Source organism: Eptesicus fuscus, chromosome 3, assembly GCF_027574615.1.
Source record: "Eptesicus fuscus isolate TK198812 chromosome 3, DD_ASM_mEF_20220401, whole genome shotgun sequence".
NCBI lineage: Eukaryota > Metazoa > Chordata > Mammalia > Chiroptera > Vespertilionidae > Eptesicus > Eptesicus fuscus.
In genome coordinates this window covers 11,499,374-11,514,911 of record NC_072475.1, presented here as the reverse complement: position 1 = coordinate 11,514,911, position 15,538 = coordinate 11,499,374, and the positions used below count along the sequence as shown (strand labels likewise).

The 15,538-nt window shown below is 37.8% G+C and overlaps 1 protein-coding gene across 1 annotated transcript in view; it reads right to left on the bottom strand.

Annotated features, from left to right (window-relative positions):
* Positions 1-4,698: 4,698 nt before the first annotated feature.
* Positions 4,699-15,538, bottom strand: part of CYYR1 (cysteine and tyrosine rich 1) — an 80,811-nt gene continuing 69,971 nt past the window's right edge. The window contains exons 3-4 of the mRNA XM_008145628.3: positions 12,902-13,059; positions 4,699-7,059 (exon numbers count right to left, since the gene is read on the bottom strand). Of these exons, the coding sequence (XP_008143850.2) occupies positions 6,926-7,059; positions 12,902-13,059 (292 nt within the window). The 3' untranslated portion in view covers positions 4,699-6,925. The remainder of the gene's footprint in view (positions 7,060-12,901; positions 13,060-15,538) is intronic.

Genomic DNA, 15,538 nt, shown 5'->3' with positions numbered 1-15,538 from the left:
GACCAGGTATTGTATCAGAGATAAAAGGGTCCTTTTACTCTATGTCTCATCCATGCTGCACATAAAAACTGGAATTGATGGAGACTGAATGATGAATTGCAATAGTAGGACAAAGTGAAGGATGTGAGTCATTAAATTGTTCAAACACGTATAATCATCCACTGGAACTTAAGCCGTGCAAAGGTAGCTCATGATCAGCTCCAAGGTTGCCACAGGTAGCTCTCTGAAAGATTTGAAAGATTCTCACTGAAAGATTTTTTTGAGAATTATGAAGTGACACATTTAATGTTTCTAAACCTGCAAAATGGGGAAATAATAATTCTTACATCATGAAATTGGATGATGAAATGTAATTAAATGTAAAGTGCTTAGAACAGTTCCTTGTACCAACCCTGGCCTCCTCTCCCTCCACCCACCAAAAACTATCGTTGTTATTATTATGATTTAAGGTGACATATTTATAGGGATGATTCCATTGAGAATCAGTCTTTTTTAAAATTTCTTTATTGATTAAGGTATTACATATGTGTTCTTATTCCCCCATTACCCCCCACCTCCCATTCATGCTCCCATCCCCCTGTTGTCTGTGTCCATTGATTAGGCTTATATGCATGCATATAAGTCCTTTGGTTGAGAATCAGTCTTTTTTACAATGATATTATTGCTTTTCAGAACTTGGATAAATGCACTTTTATTCTTTATATGCATCAAATAATAATAGCACAAATGTTGGTAGCCATTTTATGACCCATTTCCAGCAGTTTTTGTCCTTTTTTGTTTCACTTCAGAATATTCAATGGTGTTTTATCAACATACCCTGAAGAAATCGCAATGTGAAAACTATGGCATCCTATTTTAATAAAAACATCTTCAGTGAATTCTTGGGACAATGCTTCTGAAATATAAAGTACGTTAGAATCCATTCTATGGAAATGTGACTTATGAGGCAAGTCTTTTCTGATATTTGGTTGGTATTCCTTCTGTGTAAAAAATAAGCCAAATTTTAATCTAAAGGATTATAAAAGTGCCTCTCTCCAACTGGCATGCTGTCCTGTTCCCCTTGAATGAGTCTATGAAGGTGAGTGCGTTCATGGACTTGACATGTGCTAACACTGTGCTTAGTGACTGGATCCAACTGGATCTGCATTGGCACATGTCATCCGTTAAAAACTAAGACACTATCGCCCTCTTGTCCAGTTCTCTTACCCATACCTTGGATTATGGACCCTACTTAGAATATACTACTCACTCTAAACTCTCTTTCTCTAATTCTTAAAGTTATTTTAACATGCTTTAATGTCAAATATTATTTGCTGACTTAATATATTCCATCATTTATGTCTTGTTCCACTTATTGTATAGTTACCCACTGGGGATTACAATGCCCAATAGACAGTCCTTGTTCTCAAAGACCTTATGGTCTCAGGGGGGAGACAGACATTTAACAATCTGTGAAGGGCATAAGAGGGCTACAAAATAGGTGTAGAAAAGGACTGGAAAAATGATCAGATCTCTCTTCAGAGTATAAGCCCTTTAGCTACAGAAGAAGTGAGTGGCCTATCCCCAGCCAGAAGATGAAGGAGTAAGAGATCCAGGGGGTGGGTCTCCATGTACATTTTCACAGGCAAAGTAGAAGGAATCAAACTTCTGAATGGCTTCCAAGTTGTCTCCAAAGAAGAAGATAATACACAACATGTTCGATAATGAAGACACTGACTTACAATCAGATACAAAAATGGGAACATCAGATCATTTGGTTCTCTTTGGATTTTCATCTGAAAAAAATTTAAATGATCCATCCTTCAGGCCATGTAAACAATATGAGAGCTCTTATTCACTCATCACCCACGACCAACTGTGATTCAGAAAATGATTCCCCTGCCTCCTCTTCACACCAAGCAATGGCAGGAGGCACACACTCAGAAGTTGCTCATGACTGGGTGAGAAGATGGGAACAGAGCAGAAATAGGAGTCGAAGAGTCTGACTTGGAACAACGTTTTAAAAACTAATTATGCTTAATGTGCCCGGAGAAGGCAACCATTCCCAGCATGTGTTTCTGCAGTCCCAAACATTGCCTCGGATGTGTTTTCCATTTTCAGTGAAGGTATTCAGGGTTAGGTTTGGTAGCAGTGTGATCCACTGAACACTCACCTGGAAGCTTGTTGTGGAACGCTTTTCTGGAAGATTACTTATCTTGGAAGGAGCTGAGATCACGTTAAGACTTGTTTATAAGATATGTGGTACACTTCGCTCCTTGCCAAAACACGATGTGCTTTAGTGTGGCTCATTAACGAAGTTCATGAGAAACACAAATGTTCTGTGTCATCTTCTATATATTCCTTAGGAATGTAGCACTTACCCAATTAATATGGCCCTGTGAATGCTGCTGGCTCCATTCTACCCATTAGCTCTCTAAAAACAATCTGATCACAGCCAAGCACCGCCCTCGGATTCTTTTAGCTGTTGAGTTGGTCCAACCTGTTAGAGGAAAGATTGCCTAAACTCCAAATAATGGACTTCAGGAATGAGATGAAATATCCCTGTGATGGTAGGCTGACTACTAAGATGGCTCCAAATCCTCTCACCTCCTGCTATTTGTGCGCTCATGTAGTCCCCCCCTCTTTTGTGCAAACTGGACCTAGTGGCCCAATTCTAAGGTATAGAACATAGCAAAAGTGATGGGATGTCACTTTCAAGATTAGGTTTTATAAATCTATGCTTTCCCTCTTGCCAACACTAAGCATTGCAGACATGCTCCCTCATGCTAGGCCCTGTTTGCTTGCTCGCTCTGGGGGAAGCAAGCTGACATATCTGGAGTTGCCCTATGGAAAGACCTATATGGCAAGGAATTGAGCTTGGAGGCAGATCCTTCTTCCGTTGCACATTAAGATGACTGCAGCCTGTGAAACTCCCTGAGGCAGGGGACCCAGCTAAGCCACACCTAGATTTCATTTTCTACTGAAACTAAGATAGTAAATGCCATTGCCTGTAGCCACAAAGTTTTCAGGAAATTTGTTACACAGCAATGGATCACTATTACACTTGCTTCTAGAAGTGGTGAGGCTTGGAAATGGGGGCACAGATTTTAGAAAGAGAATAGCATATATATTTGTGTCTGTATGAGCCACCAACCAGATAGAATCTTTATGACAGATGTTCCACATATACTGTTTACAATCATTGCAACAACCTGGCAAGGGTGGCGTTGTTCACATCTTTTGGAAAGACTGAGATGATGAAAACTCACTTATTTGGCTCAGAACACATAGCCAGAAGGTGACAGAGATGAGAGAGAAACCCAAGTCTCTCTTATTCGGAAACCTTTGTTCTTTCTTCTGCATTAATGACTCATAAGAGGCAAGTGCTGGGTTCACCCGTAAGATCTTTTTAAAGCTAGTTATGTCACTTTTTCCTTCTCAAGGTCCCAACACAGTTTGCACTGAACCATGCCGCCAAATGCGGTTGGACCGGAAGAGCATTGAACGTACACAAGTTTGGCTATACTCCTTGCAGCTTGGGCCTTTAGTTTGAAAATTAAAATTGCATATTTCCACCAGGTTCTGATTGAGGCTCTGGTAGCCCTTAGCAGCCTCTCTGGTGATTAGTAAGATGATCCTGTGACTGACATTCTGGTGTTGTTTTAATTAAGTTAAAAATAAAGCAATAGCACCCAGAGCCCCACTAGTTGATGGTTTCCAGATCCTATTTCGGCAACAGCCCCACATTGGCAATGGGTTTGGCTACAAGGATAAGTTGGGAATAGAGTGGATGAGTGGAGAGTGTAGCTTTCATCTGGTGGTGGCAATATGGCTATGACTTAATAGAAGAGTACACCGCAGAGCCACACCTTAGGAAGATGTAGGTGGCCCTCAATACTCCTCTCATGGCTTCTAGGGCTGAGCAGGACAGCTGCAGAATTTATTAGAGTCTGAGAATAGGCTGTGGTCCTGTCTCACCAGCTTCTGGGCTGGGTCCAGGGTCTGTCATCTAGATTCAGCCCATCAACTCTTATAATAGCTTCCTCAGCCCTGGCCCCGAGTAGGCTTCTCATTGCTCATGAGCTCTCCTGCAGGTCACAGCCTTACTTCTAGAGCAATGGCCTCTTCCCATACGTTGGTGACGGACATCGCCATTACCTGACAAAGTCAACTCCTGGAATAGATGACTGTAGAGGTCTCTTTTTCAGCTTCTTCCTGCTACCTCATTGCGTTTCACATAAAGGATTTTTCTAGAGCAGTACTGCCCAATAAGGTAGCTAGTAGCCATGTGAGGCTGTATAGCATTTGAAATGCGGCCGGTGAGATGGAGGAAATGAATTTGCCATTTAGTTTAATTTGAATTCATTTACATTTAAATAACCATATGTAGATGGTGGCTAATGTGTTGGATAGCACAATCCGAGAGGCTGTCATTCTTTTGTTAATGTATTTTTGGCAAATATTAATAGAACATTTTCTATGTGCCAGAATGTTGTATGTATCCATCCAATTTGCAGAAAACCTGATAAAGCCCGTTGTATGATTTACATTTTCCAGAGCAGAAAGTTGCATTTTAGAGAGATGAAGTGGCCTGTATTAGATCATACAGGCAGGAGACAGGATTGATAATAAAGTCTATCTGGCTCCAGTCTTGTGTTTTCTGTACAGAAGAATAAGGCTATATCATCAGGAAGGGAGGGCGAAATAAAATAGACACAATTAAAATATAACCCTTGTTATAATGGGTTGTTTCATTTTATTGCTTATTGTAAACATTTTGGCCTCAGCAAATACAGTAGTTTTTAAATAATCATAATTCAAAGCTTTCACAACAATACTATTTTCCCCCAAGATGTTTCATCTATGAAAATAATCAGTGAACTCCAAAAGTCTATCCTGATAATGTGCACATTTATGCTATTGTGACACTAAATACAAATAATAAAAATAGTCATCTCTGGTAGGTCTATGGGTTTGTGATATATTTTATGGGAGGCCATAAAACGACTCAAAGAAGAGAGATGGTGTGGACAGAAATGGTTCCTACGTGGGCAATGATTGCAGACTATAGGAGGCGCGTGATAAATGTTTATTGATGGTGAAGATGATGAGAATTCAATTTCCACTGGTCTTTTCCTCTCTGTTTTTCTTAAGAAATATATGGTGCATTTGCAACCAACATTCTGAAATTCAGTCACAGAGACCCTGGCGCTTTGAGCTGCACAGCTTTAGTGGGATTGGGTCTGATCACACTTGCAAAGAAGAGAGATGAATGAAAGCGGATGTACTGTGAAAACTGTGCTAAAGCTCAGTCACTAGAATAGGCTGGAACTCTTGAATGCACTGTGTCTTCATGAGTAAGACAATTGTCAGTGCCTAAAACCAAGCAAGTCATTGAAAACTCACCAGTTTTTAAATCTCACTGGCAGTTAAACCATATTTCAGTCAGATAGAAGTATTTGTAAGTAAAATATGCTATGTATATTAGCTACTAACTTTCCCAACTACAAGAATGGGAACTATAATTTATACCTTAAGGCATTTCTTTTGTTTTATTCAGCAAATTCTTTGCACTGTTTTGGGGTTTCACTGAAACATAACAATGATGTTGGATTAAACATTTTAGATTTAATTGCAAAGTGATATGAAAATTTAATAATCTAGTCCCAATATTTTCTTAGTGTAAATTTTAAATACATGAAAAGTTCAACATAAAAACATAAATATTAAGGCCACTTGCAGAAAAATATGGCAAATTAGAATTATTTATTAACAATGTTTACACCTAAAGATAGGCACTTGATAACATTTGGATTTTGGCAAAAGGCAACAATTTGGTATTAATATCCTACCTTTTCCATTAACTTTTTCAAGGGAATAGATTATGAAAATATCACAAAAGAGAAATAGAAATCTGTCTAAGCTATGGATGAATGGAAATCCACAGAACAGAACCCCATCTTCATTTCTTCCTCTTCTTTTTTTGCAAACCTGTATATCTCCATGGTCAAGTTCTGAGATTTTTCTTCCTGACACAAAAAGAAAATATTTGGCTTGTGACCTTTTACTCTGAAGTGAAGAATTTGTTGCTTATGGAACTTCATACATTTTTTTCCATCATTGAAATAACCTTTGTCATAATACACTAAGTCAAGCCAGATGATTTTTAGGTGGCAGTAATTAGCATTGAAGAGTTCTTGGCTTCAAGCAACTTTGAATCTCTTTGATCCAAATTAAATAGGCAAGATCCAACTATTACATTAGTTTTTGTTTTTGGAGGCATACAAATCTACCCCACACCTGCATATAACACGAGCAGAACTTTGAGGTCCACCTTCGACCATTTGACTGAGCTAACCCTTCTAGAGCAAATCTCTCACCGATCGTCAGCCAGGTTCTGTTTGAAGCCTTGGCAACAGGGCGCTTCACAGAAGCCCTGAAACCAAAGTTCCTGTAACTTCCATCCAGTGCTTCCAACAGTATAAGGCACAGAGTAGGTTCTCATGCACGTGATCAGCATTTACTGATGAACGGAAGAATGAATAATTCTAGCTCTGACTCTTAAAGCTATGTGGAATACAGAATCTGGTGCTTTCTTTATGTAGTCCTGTCTTACATAAATCTTCTCTTTGGATCAATGTTGCAATCTCCATAAGCAACATGATCTTCAGGTATTTTGTCTCTCTCATGACTCTCTTCCAAATGTGCTTACGTTGATCAGTAGATCTCTTCAAATGTGGTTCCATCTTACCAAACATAATACTCCAGATGGGGTCAGCTCTGAGGAGGGTTAAAAACCCCGTATCTCTTAGCTTAGACATTGCACTTGACACATTGTTTGACCCAAAGGACTATTCCTCACAGCAGTCCGTTCCTGTTTCTGAGTGTAGGCATTTTACTCATGGCAAGACGTGTGGCAGGCACATATTCTCTTCAGGGAGAAAGGTTATTTCCTTGAGTGTCCAGGGTAAGGAGGGGGTGGAGAACGCTGTGCTGAAGACTGTGGGGTTGGGGAGTAGGGAGGAGGCAGTTCTGCACAGTATTCCATCTCATGGTTGTAACTATAGGGAGGTGGTGCCACTGAAAAAGAAAAGGAAAAGGGCATCAGGCAGGTAGCAAATATTTGAGAATCCACCATGTTTATGCCACTGGGCTGGGTGCTTTGAGAGGGAACATAATTTTTGCCTGCAAAAATCTGAGTTTTATCAGGCTGAGGGCTGAGTGCCATTGGTCAAAGTATTTAGGGTTGGTGGCTTAGGCTAAGTTTCTTGGAAATATGATGTGAAAGGACAGACAGAGAAGAGGCTAGAGGATAATTCAAGTTTGAGTAAAAGCACAGAAACAGGAAAACATTTTTATACAAAGCACAAAGTACATGGAGGGGAGAAATGGGAAAGTTGTTGAGGAATCTGATAGTATTATGATCATGGTGGACTTTGAAAATCACACAAGGAGTGAACAATGTACAATTTCAAGAGATTTTTTAAAATATTCTAGTGAATGTGTCTTTGGAATATGAATTGAGGTGGATCAAAGAACAAGTGAGATGATGTAAGAGCTATGTGAGGGATTATAAGGCAGTGTATGTGTGTGGGGGGGAAATCATAAGAGCCCTTAGGCAGCTCTGAGCACTGAGGTGATGACTGGGTAGGTGGAGAAAGGTGTGGAGAGTAAAAGAAGGTGTTGAAGTATTGGACACCCAGTACTGGGCTCCCATACTTGGAAGGTCATGGAGGCATTACAAGAACAAGAAAGAAAAAAAATAATAAAAAAAGGATAAACAGGTTTGCAAATAAGGATGAAGAATTTAGTTTTCTAAATTTTATTTGAAAAATTTTCTTAATTTTTTATTGAAATATATGTCAGTGTGTTTTTAAATCACATTTAATGCACTTTATTATGGCTATGTATGGATGTCTGTTTTGTAGTGATCTCAACCCCATCTCTAGGGTTGAAGAAAGGTACCCCTTGAGTGCATCATCCCTTTAAGAACCCAGCCATTCCTCAACATCTGAGCAAACCCTCACCAGGCCCTCTGATGACTTGCCAGTACTTGACTCATCATCCAGATCATGATTCTACTTGGAATTGACATGTTGAATTGCTTACAGTGAAGGTAGCCTAGTGTCATAATAATGCCAAAACCAAACCAAAGGCCAGCTTCTTAACATTGGAATGGGAGGAGAGAGCAAGCACCATTTCAACCACCTTATTTCTAAGGTGTCTTCTAAAATGTGCTTGTACCAATAAGATTATGACAGTGTTCTGACAGATATACCTGGGCAAACACCGGGCTTCACCCTATTGGTGAACACAAACTGGTTCTTTCGATCCCTTTTAGTTGGCTGATTTTATCACAAGTTGGATGACTTGAACCATTTACAGATCTGCCTATCCTCAGGAATATGAGGAAGTGGGATTGAGTCACTTCAGAAAAGAGGAAGATCGAGACATAGTACTGGGTGGGATGTCCTTCAAGGATTTCTCTGGTCAGCATAGGCTCTGCGAGTCTCCAGGGGTCTGAGCAGACTGAGGGCTTCTGACAAGGACAGTGCTCGTAGAGAAAGCAGCAATGATAACTACAGCGTCCCCGTGGCTGCTTTAGACCTTTGGAGGCTGGGCTATTTCAAGCCTTGTTTTCTACAATCAAATGGAATAACTCCTGTGGAGCCTAATCACACATCCCCTCTGCATTACGCCCACTCCTTTGCTTCATTCTGTCCAGGAGGACTGAGACAAAGAGATTTGTAATGAACTTCCTCCAAGCCAAGAAATGCAGCCTCCATGGAAAATAGGAAGCTACAGCTGGATACCCATTGAACTGCTTCTTTTCAGCATGTGGTTTTAAGTTGTTTTCATATCGAGGCTTTTCCCTGCCTCCCACGTGAGGAGTGCACACCGAATGCTTCTACAGATTGACTGCATCATTCTCTGTCATGAAGCCGCAGTATGTGGCTATGCCTCGGTAACAAAGCGTTTATGGTTTGCCATCTGCATAAAAACTGCCGGAGGACATTTCAGTGAGATTCCCCATGGTTTACACAGCTGCATGTTGAACAAGAAAATCTAACATATGAAACAGTGTTCTTGCATTCATCTAGCCTTTGAATTTTGATGAAGTGATAATATAATGCTGAAGAGCGATATTTGGACGATCCATCATGAAATAGACATGGCACATCGTTTATGGTACCAGCTCCTGGAAGACATTTTTGAAATAATACTTGTATATCTGTGGGCTGTGCTATCTTTCTTTCTTGCAGATAATAAGGTTTCACTAGGAAGCAACTTTGCACGGTATCCATTTTTAGAAATCCGGATTAACTCTAAAAGGATTTGTTCTTCTTTAAAGGTTAAGTCATCTCTAAAAGATATACGGACGCAGATGGAGATAGGGTACCTTAGAAATTCTTTTATAACCAATATTCCAATTTTCTGATTTAAGTAGAGCAGGCGTGCCATTTATCCTTAATGTCATTATAGTTGTCTACAATATTAGAAAATGTAAGGATGCTATGAATTCATAGAAGAAATTTAATGTTTTTCATCCACTCAGGCCAACATTTCTAAAGCAAATGTAAAAGGAAGATGCATAGTGTTATAAAAACTATGCAACATTATTTTAGAAAAATTGCAAACAGAAAAATCATCTATAATTTTGTCACCACAATTTACTAAAGGTTATATATTCTCTTCTAGTCATTTGTTTTTTATATCCTTGTGGTCATATAAAATGTTACATGCTTTTTTATACTTTGTGTTATAACATAGTGCTTTTCATTGTGCTATATATTCTTCATAAACATTATTGTTAATAGCTGCATATTATTCAACTGATCATTCTCTTGTTTTGAGATCAACAAATTATTATTATTATAAATAATGGGGTGATAAATGTCTTTCTACACATAGACTTCTTATTATTTTGAATTGGTTCTTTAGAATAAAATTCCAGGAATCACCTAAATGGCTACCGCTTACTATTTTTATCTTCCTTGTTTTTATTTTTTACCTTGTAAAAGCTTCCCCTGCTTCAGCTCATTTTGTAGCCTTCATTTTGAAGACTGCTTACGTCATGGTGTTGGTTTGTTATCACCTAAATTATCTGCTTTAGTCATTCTTTAACACAAGTGACCCTACTTCTCAGTCCTTTGGACATTTTTGCATTCAAAAATCATTTTCTCACTTTGTAATCAATAATACTACCATTTTGCAAATCTGAACACAACTCTTTATCTTTCTAGAAAACACATTCCAAAACAACTTGAACCTCACCTGAATTTTCAATTTACTGATGACATTTAAAAATTATCATTTAAACTGATGTCACCTCCTTTCTGTCTTCATATTTTTATGTAGCTTAGATTTATGGCCCATCACAGAAATCATTTCTGTGCATCTATCATCAACTTTCTTTTCTCTTTCTTTCCCCATTGCCTGAGGAAACTCCAATCCTAATTAAATCCAATATTTTGGCTACCCAGCTCTGTGCCCAGGAGCTTAGAATATGAGGATAAAATTGTACAATTGTGCTGATTGATTCTTAAGTGTGCAGACTGTTGGCAGTGCCTGGAAATTAAGTATTTCAGCACCCCTCCATTCTCTGAGATGACTGTTTCATGCATTTTTCTTTCTCCTTAACTACAAACACTTCCTTAACCTAATTTTAGTGTAAGACTTGCTTCTTATTTCATTAAAAAAAAAATAGGCACAATTAGAAGACACTTATCGTCAACTCCTCCTCAGATGAGTAGTTGAAAGTCTCCCATGTCCTGTACATATTCCTATAAGGTTGCCCTCAAATACTAATTCAATGATTCAAATGGAGTGTTAATTTCTTTTTTAAAATTATATTTTATTGATTTTTTTTACAGAGAGGAAGGGAGAGGGATAGAGAATTAGAAATATCAATGAGAGAGAAACATCGATCAGCTGCCTCCTGCACACTCCGCTACCTGGGATGTGCCCACAACCAAGGCACATGCCCTTGACCAGAATCAAACCCGGGACCCTTCAGTCCACAGACCAACACTCTATCCACTGAGCCAAACTGGCCAGGATGGGAGTGCTAATTTCTTAATGAAATATTTCCAAGATATTTTAAATACTGCAAGCTAGTTATTTTATAGAATGTTCCTCAACTTGGGTTTGTCAGATAAGTTTTCATGCTAAGATTCAGGCTGTGAACTTCCAGCCAGATGAAGCTGTGTCACCCTCAGAGCAGCACCCAAAGATGTAAGATGTCCACTTGTCTTTCTTTGGTGATATTAGTTTTTATGTCCCGGTCAAGATGTTGTTGGGTTTCTTCACTTTTATAATTAATAAGAATCTGGAAATAGATACTTGAAGAACATGCACACATACTGGTCCTCTGCAATCTTTCCCCCCAGACTCACCATAAATTGATGATTCTTGTCCTAAATCTTTCTTATGATGGTTTTAAAATGATGAATTTTCCAACTCCACAGCTCCTTTCTACATGTATCCTTTGGCATTTTTCTGTTAGCAAGAGCCTCCCCCTCCTCCATTGTTCATATCTATCTATCTATCTATCTATCTATCTATCTATCTATCTATCTATCTTTTATATATCTATCTGTTATCAATCAATATCAGGGACTCAGTAATGCACTTCAAATCTCAACTCTCTTGATAGCGTTAAAATGCATTGTTTTCCTTTCATTGGCATTTGACTTTTATCTCTTGTTAGGGTCGTTCTGTATTATTTCCTTTCAGCTGTGTGTAATCCAAGCCAACTTCTTAAAAAGGGGTTAATATGATCACTTTTTTTAATTTATATTGAATTTCTGGCAAGTAGTGGAAATGTAAGACTGGAATAATAATCCTTATTTTCACACAGATGGTTTTAAAAACAATTGTAATTAAACAGACATCATTCATTCTACCCAACACGACAGGAATAAAAATAAAAAAATAAAAAACTATTTCAGAAGGTCACTGTCCAAAGGGTCAGGATGGCAGATTACCTTTTCTGGGTAATCTCCTTCCCAGTGCAGAGTAATTACGTTCACTGTCAGGTTCCCCACTGAGCACTTTCACCAAGGGGTACTATAACCTTGGCTAAATTATTTTCTACTCACTTATGTGGCCTCCAGACTATCTCTATTATCACAGGGTTAATTAATTACTGTGGGTAAAAACATTTCATATTTCCACACATGGAAGATTTTGAAAAGCATTCAATTCTACTCTGAGTTGCTTCCCTATCCTTTAAGTAAAAGCTTAATTAGTGTCTTTGAGAAGGAAATGAGAAGTAATCAAGCACATTATGTCTCGAAGACCTTGTCTTTTTGCAGTAAAAATGCTTCTACCATAAGGTTTATTATGTTTCTTGCATTAATCGGTTCCCAGAACCATACACTTACTAAAAATGCAACACGCCTCTGTGATCTGCCAGTATTAATGATGCCACTATAACATGTAAAACACATGTTTCCATGTGTGAAATAGAAAGTTCAAACCCGAAAAAAATCACAATACTTCACATGAAAATATTTTGTGTCTAATTTTATAAATAATATTTTAAAATGTTTTAAAAATTAATTTTAGCCCAGCTGGTGTGTCTCAGTGGTTGAGCATCAAGCTATGAACCAGGAGGTCAAGGTTCAATTCCTGTCAGGGCACATGCAGGCTCCGATCCCCAGTGGCAGGTAGATACACTGGAAGATTGCTCATTGTAGTCAATGAAACAGCCATTGAAAATATGAATATCTTCAAATATCAGGTGGATTTTATTATTTGGATCTAAGTAATCGCCAATGAAAGCTATATTTTCAATCTGCATTAATTTAGAAATACACTAAATACTTGAAGATTATTCCAGTGAGTTTCTTTAATGTTTCCTCTCTCCAAGGAGTAGAGCATGACTCTTTCCTGAGAAGAAGTGAGCAATTTTTCTTACCAGGATAGGAGGTGATGGCATTGATGCGGGTGGTGCTGAGGACGCCCACCCGGGTCCCGCGGTTATTTTTCATGCACATGCAGATACATATGGCGATTCCAGCAATGACCCCCATGATAAATACGATTCCAAACACAATACCGGCAATCGCCGTGCCCCTAAAAAAGGAAAAACACAGAGCATTTATTAAAAAGTCTCATAAGGATTCTTCAGACTTTCAAATATAGCTCAATGACTATATGACAAGTGCTTTTTTTATGAATGTTCTTAAGGAGAATGTTTAAAAAAAAAAAAGTAAATTCCCTGGTTCAGTTCAATAGTCTTGTGCATTCCAATGAATAAATGAAAGTTATAAATTTTTAGGGAATCCTCTTCCAGAAGAGTAAACTCATCATTCAGATTCTGATTTTAAAAATTCAGGTATGTATAAAAAACACAATTCTCCAGATACGTTCTTTAAAATAATAATTAAAAAACACACACATTCTGCCATGTACTTAAACATCAAATAATTTATTTTCTGTAGAGTATATGTGTTTAATGAAGACAACTTGATACATGTCAGAATATTAAATACAGTTTGACATTTATCCTCATTAAAACTCTCCATATAGTAGAACTAGAATTATTTTTCTTAATGAAAAAGAAAAACAAACATTTAAAAAAATTTATACAGAGAACAGTTATGACAGATTCCCATTAGATTCAGGAACAATGTAAACAAAACCTTTATTTTATCAATGTTAATGTTTCTCTACAGAAAGTTTTTTCTCATGCAACAAAATCACAGAAAGAAAAAATACTGCATGGAAGAGTCAATATTATCATTCTGTGTAGAGAATATGATTTGTATGAATCTATTTGTCCACCATTTTGGAAAGTAATGGGGGAAATCTTTATCAATATGTAAATTTTCAACAGGCAATATCATTTGTAGCAATGTGTCCTAAAGAAATACAACACATATAGGTACAAATAATGTACTAAGACTATTTATCCAAGTGTTGTTGCTAAGAGCAAAATACCAGAAACACCCTAATGTCCCTAAAAAGGGAATTGACAAAAAATGACAACAATATAATACATAGTGAATGATTCCTATACAATGATTTATAAAGGTAAAGAGGTCTATAAATTGAGATGTTCAGGATACATGGTTAATTGAATAATAATACAAAAAATGAAAAGTCAAATGTCAACAGAATAATACCAGTATAAACAGAATGATTGAAAGAGGATAAATTGTATTTTCATCAATCAAATTTTTGAATGGATAGATAGTAATTACCTTGTAGGATAGGAAAATAAAGGAAATTTTAATTTGTGTACTCTCCAGAAGCAAGCATTTTCAACTCTATTGGCATTTTTTAGTATTTTCTTCCTATTTCTCAAAAATATTATTATATTCCTTTAAAAATTTTATTTCCACATATTAGCTATTGGCTTTTATTACAGTTTTTGGGATTGTAGATTCCTCAGACAAATCTAATCCTTCATTAAATCAGTCATCAGTATATAGTGTATTAACATGATATTACTTACTTCTGAGTCATTGTTACCTTTCATTTCTCTTACACTTATTTTGTAAGGTATATCCATGAGTTCCCATTTTTCCATATACCTATTGTTACTCCCCTTCCTCTGTCCCCAAATACTTAGAAATCTTTCAATTATCATCTATTTTCAAACTCTCAAACACAGTAACAATCACTTTATCAGTTCTGTTTTATCTCCATGGTGATTTACTTCATAGCCTGCCATCTCCAGTGGTGCTTTTTGAACCTGGAACTGTTTCTAGACCTGCTTATGGTCCATGAATGTCAAGTGTCTGGACCACATTCTTTCTCTTTCTTGGTGAACTGCCCTGTTCACTAAAACACATTCTTGAGTGGCTTCTTAAAGAAAGGTTTAAGGGAAATAAATGTTTCAGGGTCCTTGCATGCCTGGAAGTGACTTAATGCTACATTCACTTGATAGTTTGACTGGGTATGGAATGCTAAGCTGAAATACATTATTTATCACAAATATGAAAGCAATGTTCATTGTCTTCTAGAATTTGGGATTGCTGTAGAGAAATCCCATAGCATTCTATTTACTTTTCTTTGTGTGATACTGTTTTTTTCTTTCCCTTTCTGAAATTCTTATATTTTCTTTTTACTCCTAGTATTCTGAAATTCTATAAAATGCTTGGATTAAAAAAAAAAAAAAAAAGGCCAGGCACTGAAGATTTTTCATGTTCGAGACTCACCTTCTTCAGCTTTGAGTCCATTTCATAAATTGCCAATTTCTTTGCCACCGTTTCCTCTGTTTCTCTTTCTGGAAGCCTACCTATATATATAAAAGCCTAAGCGACCCTCTGACTGTTTGCCCATTCGCCCAGTAGCTATGAAGTGCAATGACCACCAGGGGGAAGACGCTTTGACCATTAGAGGAGGGAGCCCAATTCCTTGCAGAATCAGCCGTGGGTTAGGTTGCTGCTGCGGAGAGGGTGGGAAGAGATTAACCAAAGATCTTACATGCATACTTGAGGCCCTTTGTGCACCAGTGGGGTCTCTCGGCCTGGCCTGTGGGGATTGGGCCTAAACCAGCTCTCCGACATCCCCCAAGGGGTCCTGGATTGCAAGAGAGCCCAGGCCA